This window comes from Fukomys damarensis, unplaced genomic scaffold (genome assembly GCF_012274545.1).
Source record: "Fukomys damarensis isolate Sample0158 unplaced genomic scaffold, DMR_v1.0_HiC HiC_scaffold_18, whole genome shotgun sequence".
NCBI classification, from domain to species: Eukaryota; Metazoa; Chordata; class Mammalia; order Rodentia; family Bathyergidae; genus Fukomys; species Fukomys damarensis.
The window spans coordinates 20,730,910-20,748,159 of record NW_022900930.1 but is presented as its reverse complement, the minus strand read 5'-3'; the positions used below and the strand labels follow the sequence as shown (position 1 = coordinate 20,748,159).

Here is a 17,250-nt window from a genome sequence, read left to right as displayed (position 1 = left end):
AATTGTAATATTGTTTCATGATGTTTAATAGAACCGCCACCTGCTTTAGTGGTCGCTGCTCTGAAATGTGGAATATTTTTTGTGAGAGGAAAAAACACTTTACCCTAAATTTTTAGCCAATTTAAAGGTATAAATGACTTCCTGTCTTTCCACCAAAGTCACAAAAATTATGACGCAGAGTTAGATGTAATACAGTCTATGAGGGACATGTAAAAAAGCATTGTAGAACAGTCAAACAGTAATTTGCCCTAATTAGAGGATGGCTATTGCTCCTTGATACTACAGGTGACATCTGAGGAGAAACATGAAAGAATGGGAGGAGCTTCTGTAGGTAGAAACACTGACCGGAGCATTTCAGGCTGGGCTAAGGCATGGGTGAATGAAGGAAGAAAGTGTTTGAGGACCAGTGGTCAGAGTGAGGGTGCAGAGGGGAGAAGACTGCACGTAGCAGAGGACAGTGGTGGCAACAATAAGTGTTGGAATCAAGAGACCACAGTATTATTCTGGATGTGTTAGCTTTTCTAAATTAGTCTCTTTATCGGTATAATGAAGATAATAATATGTCGTCTCGGAGATTATTGTAAGGATCAATCTTAGAAATACGTGAGAGTTCTGGACACAGAATCCAGCATATTTTAAGTACTCACTAGATTTGTCTTGAATTATGTCTTTGTTAAAAGAAGTACAGAGAAGTAACAAGGGAAACCAGAAAGGGTGGACTTGTTCATGGGAGTTCTTCAGTGTGCTAGGGAATTGGACCTCCATGTTTCACATAGCAGATCTTGTGTGTGGAGCAGAGAAAAGGGATTAGAAATGATTGCTGGTCTTCAGCTACACACCATTTGCAATTTAGGGATTGCGTCAAGCCATATGAAACGCACGCATACACACAGATCCATACACACATGCACACACGCATACATGAAGAGGAATTATAGTTGATAGTAGACTGATTGGAAAGTTGGGCTTTACATACAGATTATAAGTTTGGAGCCTGTCACCATTTATAGCTGTATGATCTCAAATTATTCCCTTTCTTTTAAAACTTCAGTTTCATTACCCATATCATCTAGGTAGTAGGAAGGTGTGAAAATTAAGGGAAACAAGACATGTAGTACAGTGGGTAGCATGAAGTAGGCATTCTTAAGTATTAGCTTTTATTATAATCAAATGCTTTATTATATATTACATTTTGTAATTAGATGTCCTTTAAACCATGAGCGCTGTACAATTCATACTGAAAATATCCCTTTCCCAAACTAGGCTAAGACATAAACTAAGCCCTAAGTGTAGGTATGGTTTGTTAAATTAAAAAAAAATAAAAAGAGAGACAAAAATACGCACCTAGCATAGGAGCAAGTAAATGGAACATCTTCAAAAAATTGAAAGCGCACTTGCCCAAGGAAGATTTCTAGTTCAGCGAACAGAGGGTAAGATGATATCTATTAGGCTTGCTTTACTCTGTATTAAAAGGATTTTGCAATAAATTTTTGTTTTTTTTTCTGCTAAGAAGATATTTTGAGCTGGGTGTGGTGGCACACACCTGTAATCCCAACACTCAGGGAGGCTGGTGTGGGAGGACGCAAGTTTAAGGAGCCCAGCCTGTGTAATTTAGAGACTTGGTGAGACCTTGCCTCAAAATAGGCTGTTACGTGCTTACTGTGGTTTTTGATCTCTTTAAACTTCCCTGTGAAGTTCAATACAGTATTTTCTACCTTGTGTAATATGCAGTGCGAATCTTATAAAATAGATCTATATGTGTACAATATTTTCCCTTTAGTAAAATTTTCTTGAATTAGCCAATTTGTATAATTTGTTCCCTTCTGATTCCTGACAGGCATCCATAATTAATTGATAGTAGTACTTGATATTTTCTCTTTTGATTTTTCATTTTTACTTATTTTTTACTTTTCTCAGATTCATCGCTTCTCCAATAATTTCTGTAGTGATTTGAATGGTGTGATGACAATTCAAGCAAAACCTCTTCAGCAGAGACCTACCTACTTTACAGATAGAACACAGTACGTATAAGAAAATGTCACTCAACCACATCCCTATGTTGGTAACACACTGAGCATCTGAGTTCTGCAGGGACATGTGACAAGAAAGAGCCCATTTAATCTCATGCTCCAGAGGTGTGTGAGCACATTCCAGAAAGGGTACAGCCAGCGTGGAAGAATAAAAGCAGATCGTGTAATGTGAACTGCAAGATAATTACTGTTGCATGTGAGAAGTGTAGATCTTTCTTCCTGAGTGATTCTTCTTTCGCATAGAATTGGAAATGATAGTCTGTCTGTGTGTGTGCTGTGTGTGCCAGGCACTCCTGTAGATGTGTTCTGTGTTCTCAAGCACTTACAGCCGGATTGCTCTCCCGCAGGAGTGAACAGGAGGACAAAACATCTGCTGGAGGAGGAGTCTGTGCCCTTTCCTCTGCTCGCCACCGAATGGGGCGGGCCTCAGATGTGAGAGGATTACAGACTTCTGCCAAGAAAACGGTGGTGCATAGGAGGCTGCCTTCTCTCACTTCCGATTCACAGAGAATAAAAACCCCCAATGTGTACAGTGATGAAGTTCTTAGGGGAACAAAACTGTAAGTCTTGTTTCTGTCATGATAAACTAACATCCCCATAGGACAGAGTCACTTATCAGTTAGGGTTGGTGGATTATTCTGGACAAAGGATCCCTGTCAGATATTATGTAGACTTTTTCCTAATAAATTTATTTTAGGGTTTAACACTAATTTCATTCCAGTAATATAAGCATCTGTATACTAGAATGAAAAGTCAGACATAAATAAATAGCAGCTCATACGTAAAATGCAGCTGTGGTGGTAGGGTGCTCTTGGATGGATGTCAGTGGACTCTTCTTTAAAACTAATAATCAATGTTTTAAAATTACATAGTTAAGACTTTTAATGAGAAGGTTTGAATAGTATGCATAATGATGTTTAGGTCCAATACAGACTAAATGCGTAATGGTGGCCCTTAGATTATGTTGCCTCGTAACGTCATAGCTGTTCATGTAGACATATTGTATATTTGCACCCGGATGAAACTTGCCTCAGTACAAATTTCTTGGAAAGTATCCTTATGATTACTTCAGAAAATAAAAATGATATAATGCTGGGTGTATTTCATACTTATATTCACAGCTATTTGGTAGGCAGAGGCAGGTGTATCTCTTGAGCTAAGCAGTTAAGAGACCAGCCTGGGCAAGATGGCAAGACCCTGACTCAAAAGAATAGTACTACTGCTAATAATAATAATAATAATAATAATAATAATAATAATAATAGGGTTATACACCTAATATATTGCTTTTATTTATCTTTAAGTAACAGTTTCACCCTGTGTAACAATTTCAGAAAAGATTTTGACCTTACGAATTAACATCAAAATCGTTCCCTAATTAGAAACTTATTTGTCTCTTCCTTTATCAGAATTCCAAAGGAGCTTTCCAGCTGCCTTTTTCAGTATCGTACAATACTTCATTAATACTAATGGCTAGTGTTCATTGACTTCATTGTTGCTAGCACCAAGTAAATGGGTTACACTTAGTATCTTGTTTATTTCCCATCCCAAGTCTCTCTAGTTGGTCTTCACTTATTCCAAATCTAAAATGAGAAAACAGGTTGGAAGAATTTGAATAATATGTTAAAGATTATAGCTCAGGAAGGCAGGGGTGGGACACTCACAGTGGTACTCTCTGGCTTTGGAGTTCAGTCTTCTACCATTTGCCTTAGGCTGCCTACTCTAAGGGAGGGAGGTATTAAGGTGTAGGACTAGGGTCCTCCCAAAATTTGGAGGGATGAATACCTTCCAACAATTAATTGCTCAGTAACTGGACTTTCTCGTGATGCATTCAGAGCTATTTTATTTTATTTTATTTTGAGACAGGGTCTCGTTATGTAGTTGAGACTGACCTGGAATTCACTATGTAACTCAGGCTGGTCTTGAACTCACAGCGATCCTCCTGCCTCAGCCTCTGGAGTGCTGGGATTACAGGCATGGACCACCACGCCTGGCCATAGCTGTTTGATAGGCCATTGTTTCTTTCACAAGTTGAGACTGACGTCTCCAGTTGTACTTGCATTGTCTCTGTTCATTCTTTTAGCCTATCTCTTCCTTCTCTGTTTATAGCTACCTCCCACCCTCTCTTTACTCCATGCCCACGTCTGCAGTGTATGAACAGCTCTGTATTTTTCTCCCAGAATACGTGGGCCTAATGACTTTTATCAAAAACCACTGCTGTTTTCTATTGACATCAATTTTTACCCTTCCTATTGTACATCCCCTTTATGCTTTGGTCTCTCTCTCTGTAGTCCAGTGTTTTTCAACTTTTTTTGTTGTTATTGCCATGCTAGGGGTGCCCTGTGGATTATATTTTCCCTAATTATTCCCCACCCATGGAATTTTAATATATTATACTTGAGTTAAATTTCTCACCCCCTTTCAGGGATATTTTACCCTCCTTGGATCTGCATCCAGGGTACCCCCTCCCCTGATCCTGGGCAGCCTTACTTCCTTCTGAGCCAAAGACACAACAGTTTTGTGGCCTCTTACTTCCATGATTTTGTTTATACTGTCTTCCACTATTATTTTATTTTTTCCTTCCTTTTCCCTTCTCTTTTCTTCTCTTTCCTCTTTTCTTTTCCCTTCTCTTTCCCTTTACCCTTTTTCTTTCCCTCCTTTTTGTTTTTCTTTTTTGCTGTGCTAGGGATCAAACCCAAGATCTGCCTTTTGCTAGGCAAGCTCTCTGCCCCTGAGCCACACCCTCTGTTCTCGTCATTTTTACCAAATAACATTTTCCTTAGTTATCTAAGTACCAAAAGTTCACTGCTGAAGATGATAATATCAAAACTATGAACAGAAATCAAAGATCACTGTGTGCTCATCACATATAAACATGGCAATGATAGCTGTTGATAAATTTCCTATCAGTTTTGCCTAGGGTTATATTTTTTCTTCGCTTTCTCTTGTCTTTTTCCTGACATTAGCATTAACTGTTATGTAATGTAACACTTTTTCACTTAACATTATGTCCTTCATATTTTCCATGTTGTCAAACATTTTCCAAAGCATGATTTTACGAGCGCAAAACAATCATATGAATCTATAATTTATTAAGTATGCATTTATTAGTGTAAGTTTTAATTTTTTCTGTATTTTCATTCTGATAACACACAGTGAATATCATCTTATATCAATTTTAATAAGGGTGTGTTTAACTTGTTTTCTAGGGGTACAGTCCTAGGAGGAAAACTATTGGGTCAAGGTTATGAATATTTTTAAGGGTCTTGAAATACTTTGTCAAAGTGCTTCCTAGAATAGTCATGCCACTTTACAGTCCCACTGACAGTATAGGAAGCAATATGTTTCCCTGTAGCCTCACATCTGTTGTCCTGAAATGAAGCTTGTTCTTGAGCATTGATTTTGGAGGGCAGATTGTGATCAGTAGCTCAGATCGAGAGCTTCGTGGTAGGGTCCTGTCTCTCTCAGTTGGGTGTTCAGTTGCATTTAGTTGTATTTACAGGCAAACTGGTGTGGACCACATGTCTTCCTCTCCAATTCAAACTTCCTGGAGCAGGTTGCCCCCAATTGGTTCCGACAATGGGGAGCAGAACACAGCACTATCTGGATCCCGCTCTATATCCGTAAGTCAGATGTCGTTTTAAGTCAACCATTTAAATAATCTGTTGGAAGGCAAAAAAAATCTTGGTACTTCCCAGAGAAGTTAGTAAGATAGGCAATGATCTGATCTGTTGTATTCTGTCTTCATAATCTGTTTCCAGGAAGTAAATGATTTATGAGACTTTACAGGGCAGTGAGAGGATTCATTCACCATTTTGTAAAATAAAAATGGGGCTTGAACTGAATCAGAAAATCCAGGTATGAAGGAAATGTCTGATAGTCAAGATGATGTAGTGATGGCAAGAGAGTGTAGGTCAGTTTGGGTCAGAGGAAGTCTGGCTTGTGTTTGGATCCTGCCGTGCAAACTGTAGTTTAATTTCCCTGAGCCTTAGTTTTCTCATCTGTAAAAGGGTGATAATACTTCTTATCTCAAGGAGTCATTCTAAGGATTAGAAAGACGCGGGCATCGATTTTAAGTAATGCCAAGCATAAACTAATAGCTGAGTAAATTATTATCCTCGTCATTTTTACAACGGACCTTTGGCGTGTTTGCCGCAGTGTAGAGGCAGTGACTTTTTCACCCACGCTCGGTTCAGTACCGCTGTCACTGCACATCTGGGGACAGTGCTTCTGGAAGTGTGTCTTGCCAGCTTCCCCTGGATGCTTCACTCTAATATAAGTAACTCATAACTACTTCATGCACTATTCTTAGCAATATCGAAATAAAATTACCAAATAAATGAGTCAATGTGTAAATGAGCCAACGATTGAAGCATCTGTAGGTTTTCCTTTGTCTTCCTGAGGAATGCACTTACTCTAAACAAGGACCTATTGTCCTTCATGTAGTGCAAAGGAAGGCACCCACAGAGCCGTGTGTTAAGCGCTGTGCCTGATTGCATAGAGCAATCACCTCTTCGAGAAAGAACCTTTGTCCTGGAGCAGCTTTCAAGGCCCAACACAACTCACACCTTCCGGGTAGGTTTTCTGTTAACACTAACATCGATTTTTAAAAAAAAATTTTTGAGAAAATAAACCTCACCCGTCATTTTATTTTCCTCCTATCAGTCGGATACACCTAGAAAAGGTTCGTTGTCACCGATGGAATTCGCCCACCACACGTGGACCGGTCAGAGTGTTTTGACAGGTGAGACTTCCCCACCTATCAAGATAATGATGTATCTGTAATACTTTGAGTTCTAGAAAATGAAACTGAAGCTTCCCTACCTGGATAGGCCTATTTTGACCATGCGGGAGGACACAGCCAGCATCTGTGGGCTGTGCCTGACATCAGAACTCCATCCAGAGCCCTCGGTGCTGTGAGGATGATGGAGAGGACTGAGAGAGCGGTGATCTAAGGAAACCACCAGCCTCAATCTTCCATTACTAAAGGGAGCAGAGAGGCTTCCTGGAGGGAATGGGAGTAAGAGGGAGTGAAAACAGACCACTGAGATGCTGTGGACGGCCAGGGCTGGTGGTGTTTAAAGAGGGAACCAGAGGGATTTTGGAGTCAGCTTTAGAGATGCTGGCTGCTCCATGCCAGGTGAAGATGTCTAATGGGATTTTTTGAGCGTAGGACAGTTGACATGAAAGAGAAACCTGTACCCCTAAGATCTTTCACCAAATACTGAATCAGCTTATTCTCTTATCAATAACTTTGAGATAGCTATTATCACTGATAGTCAGAGGCCTTTGCTCACATGTAAAGTGACTTAGAGTACACAAAAGACACATTCCTGTATGGGTGTTGAGTTTTATTTTTTCTATATGCAGGCACATGGCCTCCTTGTTAACTTTGTTTCCAGATCAGGAAGCACAGGGAGCTATAAACATATCAGCTTCTCATTTGTTCTGTGTTGGAAAGAAAAATAATGAAGATCCCGGGGTAGGGGTATTCTCTGGTAGTGGGTAAGATCTCTGAGGTCAGTTGGCATGGCTGCTCCTATAAAATAGGTAGCTGCCCAAGCGTCCTACTGAACTTCTTGGGCTTTAGGGCCTCAGTTCTGGGGTCCTAGCTGGGGAGAGCACAATACTGGTGCTTATGCTTGATTAAGGAGAACGCTTTCCTTTTTCTTAGGACTTCAAATGGCTGTCTTTGTGTATGACTATTTTGTGGTTTGTGTAAAACTGACGTTAAAATAAAATATTTTATTCTGTTCAAAGAGTATCTTCTACATGGAATGTAGTTTTAAAAAAACCTCTTGAGAGGTTAATTTTTTAACATTTTAATGAGAATTACTTTCTTGATTTCAGGTTCACAGTATACCCCTAAATCTTTTCAGAGAACGACTTTGACTTCAAGAAAGAGGTTTCAAGTGGCATCTTGATATTTCTTCCCCAGAGCTGTGGACTTACTGGAATATTCTAAACCTCAGCATATCACTTACCACTTGAAAAGTTGAAGAACAAGTATTATACTGTTTGTCAGATAGTCTGAGATGTTAGACTCCCCAAGAGAAATGCAAACAAGTTACTTAATTTTGAACACTTTGCCTTGCACAGAGAATAAAGGTCAAACTCCCTAATCTTTACTGAAAGCATTCTTGAGGATTTTCAGGCTTTACTGAGGAGATAATAATATGTGTTTAAATTTCATCACTTGATCAATCATACACACAACTAGTGTGTTCATGTACTCATACACTAACATATGAGTATATTATCTAGGAATACACCATTTTGTAAGTTTGTGCTTTACCATATTTTTTATTTAATTCTCTTAATAATTCCATCAAAACCCTAAGCAAAGACATCACGTTTTTCTTTGTAAAAGGCTAAAGTCATATTTGACACAGTCTATATATCTGACAAAGAATCTGGTTGCTTAGTCATTGTGCTGACTTTCTTAGGTGTTTGTTAAAAAGTGTTTTAGTTATGAACCACTTTAAGAAATGTCAGTGGCTAGTTCCCTTAAGCCAATTCTGTTTTACCAGTTTTCATTTTCAAATCCAGCTGTCCACTTAAAAATACTTCACATGTATTAATTTTTTTCAGATTTAAATTTTTTTAGTACATGTTTTCATTACATAATGATTACCTTCCTTGTGGGGAGTTGGTATGTGTACACCCACATTTATTGATTTTTAAAGTTGAACATAAATATCATTAAAAATCTATTGCATATGGTTTAATCTTTATTATTTCAGTGGAAATGTCCATCTGGATGGAAAGCTTTACAACATCACTGTGTTCCTTGTCATTGCAGTCTGCAAAGAGACACCTTAATCTTTTTTTTCTTTAAAGCAGCAGCTCCTTTCAGTGTCTTTCCTGGCTGTACTTCTTCAGAGAAGGCTGCCCTGTCTGACTTTACACAGAAAATGGAGTGGATGGTGTAAAACAGAAGTGTGAATTGGACAAAACTCTCCTTTTATACTGATACAAGTCTTTAGATTCATTTTGATATTCTCACATCTCAAATCAGTATAATTTCTTCTCCATCCGATATCTATACTTTGTTGATCTAATTTTCATTAATCCAAATCAAAACTTTATATACGCACATATATAAGATAGATATATAATGAGTTATTTTCCAACCTATTTCTGGCTTTAATGAGAGGGGTTTGTTTCCTATTTATAGATCTCTGGAAATGGGAAAATGTGCTGAGACTACAATTAGCATTGCCTTTCATCATAGTGATAAAAAAATGAACACGTAATTTGCCTCCACTGGACACTTTACCTTCTCCACTCCAATTTCCATAGCCATGGAACCTGTTTGGGAGTGGAAACACTCAGACCTCCATTTGAATGGCCAAAACTCCTTAACTCTAGGGAATAAATATGTCCAGAGCTTAGTCACCCACACCAAATAGATCAAAGCACTTGGGGAATTTTTTAAATTACTCCTCAACATTAGCTATGGAAGCTTTTAAGAGAAAATACTGATCTTGATAGAGCAGTTTTCCAATATGAGGCATTCCTAGACAGGTGAGTGGCCTGAAGAATCTGTTCATTGGGTCCATGGTTAGTTGCTCTCAGGTCAATCGTGGCCCTTCATAGAGCTGTCTGCCCTGCTCTTTCTGAGCAACTCGGGATACTCTGTACAGCTTCCAGGAAAGTTTCCCCATTCAGCCCAAATGAGAGATGGCTGATAGGCAGCCTAGGTGAACAGGACTGAGTGAGTCTGTCCAGATCAGTGAAGTCTATCCAATGAGTGCTTTACTTCATTTGGCTTCAGAGGTTTGCAGTTGAGAACTTATTATTTATATAATGACACACACACACACAAAATGTAAAATAGAAGCAGGTACAAAGATCTTGAATTTTATCTTCCAAACAATTTGATTGGAAAGGTACTAGAGATTTTATAAGAACCTGGCTCTCCTACTGATTCCAGAAGTGACCTTCTCATAGCATTTACACAAAATGTAAAATAGAAGCAGGTGCAAAGATCTTGAATTTTATCTTCCAAACAATTTGATTGGAAAGGTACTATTAGAGATTTTATAAGAACCTGGCTCTCCTACTGATTCCAGAAGTGACCTTCTCATAGCATTTACTTTTTTTTCACCTGGGTTAAATTTTTTATTTATATGTTATATGACATTTAAAGGTTACTAAATAAAGTTTTTTTTATCAAGGATAGTGTTTTTTAAAAACTAATAATATAAAAATTAGGGCTGTGTGCTCATAATAATCTGTTTTGATAAATGAGCCATATCAGAATTTGTGTTAAGAAATTTAAAAAGCCAATTTTATAATTTCTGTTACCAATTTTTGAATTCAGGTTAGTGACTGCATTAATTAAAATATTTATTAATTTGTCCCAAACCAAAGAAGAAATGAAAGAATTTAAAAATCATCTAGGAAAATATAAAATATAGAAAAACTGCTGGCTGGATTTTGTAAAAAATGTAAAAAGAAATATCCAGTTTAATATTATTCTGAACTACAATGGAGTTCTGTACCAATTGAGAGACACTTTTATAGTATCATAAATCATTTGGTTAAATTTTTTACTGTCAGTGTTTTCTTATGTCTTCAGATCATTGTTCAACATTCTTTTTATTTTTAATAAAATATGAAAGTGTTGAACATTTTCAAAAATTCTTCACATCTGTAAAAGCATCTTTACATTTTCAATTTGTATATAATTTATGCAGTTATCTTTCTGTTTTACAGTTTCTAATGCACAGGCACTCATTCATTCATTTCTAATTGCTTAGCACATCTTTCCCAAAGAGTTCAAAATATATATATTCCAATGTAGTGTTTATTTCAGATGATTTTTACAATGATAAACACAGCAGCTTTATAATTTTTCTAATATTTATTAGGTACATTTTTTGTAAAATGATCTTAGCATTGGACTAAAAAAGACAAAATTTTAATGCAGATTCTAGTTAAGGAGATAGATCATAAAGAAATAAATAACATAATGTAACGTCAGTTAGCAACACATGCTCTGAAGAAACAGAGCAAAGTATAGTGCAACTGTAGCTAGTGCAGTCAGGGAAGGCTAGATTGCCAAGGCAAACAAAGACTCAGAGATAAGAAAAGACACTATCTAAATATACAGAGCAAAAGAATTCTAGACTGAAGACCAGACAAACATGCCCAAAGCAGGATCACTAGTCGAATGCTCAAGGAACAGCAAAGAGGCCAGGGGGACATGTGATCCCATCAGCATGGGGAATAATACAAGATGAGGTTAGGGAAGTAATGGGAGCGGAGAGATTAAGCCCATTTTTGACAGTGTAGGAAGTGGTCAGTAATCTGAAACAAGCCACCAAAACTTTGAAGATAGAGTAATAGAATTTGACAGGAAACAATATTTCAGATTAAGTGATGGTGGTTAGGTTGGTGGGAAATCAGGATTTTAGGTAAATTTTGAGATCTGGGATCATGACGTTTGACATGGAGTGTAATCACATGAAGAATAATGAAGGCTTTTGGATTATCACCTGGAAACTGTGTTCACATTACTGAAGTTAGGAAGACTATGAGTACAAGTTTGGGAGAATGCTGAAACATGTCATGTCCAAGATGCCTCTTAGATGGCTAAGGGGACATGTTCATTAACTAGACATTCGCAGTTGTTATAGGAGAGTAAATACAGACAGTGTGTATAAATTTGGAAATCATGAGCATATTCAGATGTGTTTAGACTTAAAATGGGATTAAATCCTGACAGACCTGTTGTAAATTGAAGATATCCTAGCTCAAAAGCCTATTTAATGCACTTAACCTCCCAAACATCAAAGCTTAGCCTACCTTAAACTTTCTAAGAATTAACCTACAGTGGGGCAAAATTACCTAACACACAACCTATTTCTAATAAAGTGTTGGGTCTCTCATGTAATTTACTTGTATCCAAAAACTGCCAACTACACAGTACACCAGAATATCAGTTATTTACTCACAGGACCATATGGCCAATTGGAGCTGCAGCTTGCTACTGTCCAGCACCACAAGACTACTGTAAGTCACATCACTAACCCAGAAAAATGATCAAAATTTAAAACTCAAGACTAGTTCCTGCTGAATGTGCATTGATTTTATACCATCATGAAGTTAAAATTTGCAATGGAAAGCATCATAAGCCAGATATCATTTGTGTATTCTGCTGTAGATTTTATTTAAATATGAAATGGATGAGACAACCAAGAGAGCAAGTATAGTAAAGTGGAGGGACAAAAAAATTTTAAGCCTTGGGCATTTAATAATCTACAGGTCTGGGATGTGAAGAAAAACCAACAAAGCACACTGAGAATGAACAGCCTGAAAGGGAAATTAAAAATCAAGATAATATAGAACTCCCAATGTCAAAGTAGGGTGTTTCAAGGAAGCATGAGGGACTCAAATATAATGAGTGTTGTTGAGAAGCCAATTTAAATAAAGTCAGAAAATTAACCTATATATTTAGGCACATGGAAGATATTGGCGATTGCTTTGGTTTGAATGTGTCCCCAAATTTCTTGTATTGTAAGTTTAATCCTTAGAATCATATTTGGTGATATCTGGAGGAAAAGCCTTTAAGAGTCATTTAAGATTAGATGGGTCATGATGGAGCCCTCATGGTGCAATTAGCGCTTTGTAAGGCAAGGAAGAGAGACTTGAGCAGGCACACTAGCTCTGTTTTTGTCATGTAATACCCCACACTGCCTCAGGACTCTGCAGAGTTCTTATCCTCAGAGGCCCTCACCAGAAACAGCCCCTCAACTCTGGTCTTTCCAGTTTCTAGAACTGTGAGCGAAATAAGCGTCTGTCCTTTGTAAATTAACCTACTGTGTGGTATTCATTATAGAAACAAAAAATGGTCTAAGAAAGTGACCTTGACAAGATCTGTCAGTGAAATGAACAAAAAAGCCTGCTTGCGGTAGGTACAAGAGAGAATAACAAGAGTTACATAAGATAGTCGTGGGCAAGTCTGCCTTCAAAGGCAATTATAAGACCAACATCTGATTTTTCAAAGGTGACAGACTGAAAAACAATGGAAAATCATCTTTATGCTGAAGTTATTGCCACATCAGAATTTTATACACAATGAATATATATACATTAAAACAAAGGAAGAGTAACTATGTTCTTGGATAAACCGAAACTGAGAATTTAATGTCAGTAAAACTTCATAAAAAAAACAATAAACAGAAGCTCTTCACATGAAGGGAAAATTATTCTAGAAGAAATCACAACAATGCAGAAATAAACTTCAGAATGGGTAAATATATGGGAATACAGAAAATAATGCTTATTGTGTAAGATAATAAAATGAAAGATAGATTTTAACATATATTTGGGAATGATATGCTATAATACTAGCATAAAATCAGGAAGAGTTTAACAGTCATTAAAGTGTTACGAATTCCTTGCATTATTCAGTAGTGTTTTAAAGTAGAATCTATAAGGAAGTAAGTGAAATCCTTAGGTTAATTATTGGAATAATAACTAAATGTTTAATTGATAAACTAATGAAGGGAACCAATGAAGTTATGTTTGCTCTAAAACAAATCAGTAATTGGGAAAAGATACCAACAAGTGAGCAGAACAAAGCATAACATATCGAATAAAAATGGACCAAATAATCAAATTAAGGAACTAAGCTAATCAGCCCACTTTAAAGAAAAAAAAAAAAACTAAAAACTATGAGTACAGGAGACACACTTGGAATAAAGTAGAGAAAAATTGAAAGAAAACAAGAAATATACATTCATGAAAAAAGTGGAGTTAGTGTGGTTTTACTAATAGTTAATAAAGACTCAAGGAGGTTACTAGTGAATAACCAGCATATTTTATAATAAAAAGGCTTAGTCCCATAGAAAGATGTGACAATTCTAAATGTACATATCCATGTCATCCATATTTATAAAATAAAATTGACAAGTAAAAATAAAAATATATAAATCCAAATCATAAAATACCTTAATCAGTTTTAAAGTTAACAGAACAAGCAGGCATTTAAACAAAGTACCACAGTTGACATAATTGACACATACAAAATGCTGCATCTAAAAATGGCAGGATACAGTCAAGTAAGCATGGAATACTTACAAAAAATAGAACATACATTAATATGAAGCAACTCTTAGCACTTCACAGAAGATTGAATCTTCTCAGTATGTCCTCCGATTGAGAAGTAAACCATGAATAAGTATTAGAAAGATAAACAGAAAATCCACCAATGTGTAAATGCTAAACAATATAATTCTAACCAACTAGTGAGCTAAAGTAGAAATCACAATAGAGATTATACAATATTTTGAGTATAATAATAGTGAAAAGAAAACACATCAAAACTTGTTCAAGTATGCACCAATGTTCATAACAGCATTATCAACAATAACCCAGAGGTAGGAACAGCCCAAATAGCCTTCAAAATATAAATGCTTAAACAAAAAAATAATGGTATATACATAAATGAAACAAATTCACTTTTAAAAAGAACCAAAAGCCTGATTTATGCTACAACAATATGAACCTTTAAGGTATGCAACGTGAAGTATTTCACAATACAGCATATTGCATGGCTACACTTTCATAAGGTACCTTTCATAAAGAAGAATACAAATTAATGAGGGGGGAAATTGCAAAGTAAGGTCAAAACAGAATAATTGCAGTTGCAAAGATAAGAACAAAATCAGTAAAGTTAAACATACAGCCAGGTATCACTCAACAACAAAGACACACCAGTGTGTACCTTTGTCTTTCACCGTGTGATGTTATATACTGCCTCAGGATATGTGAGCAAGAATCTTCTTGGCGTGGCTTCTAGACCTTGAATCTCCAGGACTGTGAGCCAAAATAAACTTCTTCTCTTTATAACTTACTCTGCAGAATTGTGTTATTAAAACAGAAGATGGACTGATACCCCTAGTGACATTGTAGCCATCTTAGTTTTTGTAAATACACTTTACAATGTTCACACAGCTAATAAGTCTTCTAATGACATTTCTCAGCATGTATCCTGTTGTTAAGAGTTTGCAACTGTTGTGGATAGATGGCCTTCATAGCAGCAGTGCAGCTGCTTACTAGATAGTGTTCTGTAACATTTCATGGTGGACATTCAAAGGTAGAATTTCCCATAGAAATGTGCACTTTGTTGGCACAAGGCTGTCCTGTGGGAAAGAAAATTCTCACACATTGCTTACACGCCCAGCCATCTGACTGTGCTTTCATCTAAAGGTTTAGTGTTCCAAGGCAGTATGAGAAGAATCCTTGTTTGCTAACAAGAAAAGTATAGAAAGATGACTAAGGGAACAAATGCACAAGACTTTTATCTGCCCCCACCCCAAGTTTTCAGGATCCATTCTTCCTCACTTACAGGCTGACTTCAAAATGTCTTAGAGATAAAATGTCCGAGGCTGGAAGTCTCTGAAGTTCGCTGTACCCTCCCTATCACACATTATCTGGCATGGCTCACTGCCCGTGACCCTCTGCTCCAGGGAAGTTCCTGGTGACTGCAGAGTCCTCACACCCTTCCGTGCTTTGGAGAATGGCTTAGACCAGGCCTGCCTGGAGCACAACCCCTTCTGAACTAATGAGAAGACGGTACAAATTATAGGCCTTGTTTTGTTCACAGAGATTGGCAAAGTGCCCTCCACATGTTAAACGAGCCCCCTGTCCCTGAGCTGTAACCCCAGCACACTACATTTATTTTTAAAGGATACTTGAAGTGAGTACAGGGTAGAGATGAGCAAAATAAAATGTAAGTTCACTCTCCATCCCACTCCATAGAGCTGAACAGTATTTTTCTTTCCAGTTGTCACCTTAGCTGTAAAGAAAGAAACTTGTTCTCCCAGGGGCGAGATCACCTTGTGTCTGCCATTGCTTTGTTCCGTTTTACTTTCTTTCATTTTTTAAACTTAATATTCCGTTAATCTCTTCCTAAGTCAGCACATACAGATACAGAAAACAAAAGGTCAGGCTAGAAAAGCTTTAGGTATGCTTTGAGAAGCCTTGCCTCTGGCTGCAGGAAACCTATACAATACCTTCGAGAAAATCAATACATTTAGCAGAGTACACGACATCCTTCTGATTTCATCTCCCTCAGCACTTACTGCTTAGGGACCAGCTCCTAAGAGAGGGACACTCAGTCTGAGTCCTTGGTAAGAAGTATTCGGTACAGAAAAGGGAATCTGTCAGTACTGAGCACTTCTACTTCTACTAGGAGGAGACAACGCTCAAGGAGGGGCATGGTCCCTGGGCAGAATTAGCACCTCCTCACTGCCCTGTCCGGTCCTTCAGTTCAGAGTTTTGTCTTAGCTCCGTTTCCCATTCCACCCCGCTGATCCCTGATCCCGCAAGCATGCAAGCCCAGGATGCTGTACCACTGAGCTACACTATCAGTCTCTCCTCGCCCCCATTTGACACGGTCCCAGGCTGACATCCAAGTTGCGGTTCTCCTGACCCAGCCTCCTGAGAAGGAGCCTGATTACAGCTGATCGCAGCTGCATGCCTGCACGGCTGGCCGTAACTCCACTTTGAGTATACTCCGAACCTGCTGTTCCTTGTCAAACTCTCCTTTCCTTGTACCCGTTATCCACCTCTTAGCCCAAACCCTCGCCCTTCGTCTTCCCCTACCCGCTAGGCCTGTAGGCTATATTGAAAACACCTGTATCACAGGTTCACAAAGCTCTCCAGCATCTCGGTCAGCTGATACACACTGACCAGCGGTTCCCAAAGGTCGTGTCCCCAGAGCTCCTGTCCCCAAATCTCCTCTAATTCAAAGTAAGGTCACCTCTAGGAGTGACCGTGATGCGGAAGCCAGAGTCCGCCGTGCAGAGCAGCACTGGCAGGTGGCTCAAGGAAGATTGAGGTTAGAACTCCAAAAGCCGAGTTTCAGCACCGAGACCTCTTTATTTCGATTTGAAAACAAACTGCTTACAATAACCAAAATCCTTTCATGCTGAACAGCGTGATCCCACAATCCCGCACTCAATCCACCTGGCTGGTCCCAGGGCGCCCGAAGTGGTACGAGGTGAGTTCCAATTTCTACCCCGAATCTGCTCACCCTAAGCGCCTTCCCATGCATCCCAGGCACCCTACAGAGCTGAGAAGCTGCTGGGACTGTAGCCTGGCGGCTGCACCAGGGCGGCCTTCCCGCAGGTCGCAGGGCCGCCCCCTACCGGCCACAGAAGGAAGAAGGCGCGCGTGGGCGTGCGGAGTGGCGTCCCCGGCTCCG

At 38.4% G+C, this 17,250-nt stretch overlaps 1 protein-coding gene across 2 annotated transcripts in view; it reads left to right on the top strand.

Annotated features, from left to right (window-relative positions):
- The window catches only part of Fam149a (family with sequence similarity 149 member A), a 48,425-nt gene extending 39,779 nt beyond the window's left edge, over positions 1–8,646 (top strand). Inside the window, exons 9-14 of one of the 2 annotated variants that reach the window (XM_010619777.3) lie at positions 1,918–2,021; positions 2,378–2,590; positions 5,521–5,653; positions 6,477–6,605; positions 6,696–6,774; positions 7,881–8,646. In XM_010619777.3, coding sequence (XP_010618079.1) covers positions 1,918–2,021; positions 2,378–2,590; positions 5,521–5,653; positions 6,477–6,605; positions 6,696–6,774; positions 7,881–7,954 — 732 coding nt within the window. In that variant the 3' untranslated portion in view covers positions 7,955–8,646. The remainder of the gene's footprint in view (positions 1–1,917; positions 2,022–2,377; positions 2,591–5,520; positions 5,654–6,476; positions 6,606–6,695; positions 6,775–7,880) is intronic. The other variant, XM_010619778.3, reaches the window with a different exon arrangement.
- The last annotated feature ends 8,604 nt before the right edge of the window (positions 8,647–17,250 follow it).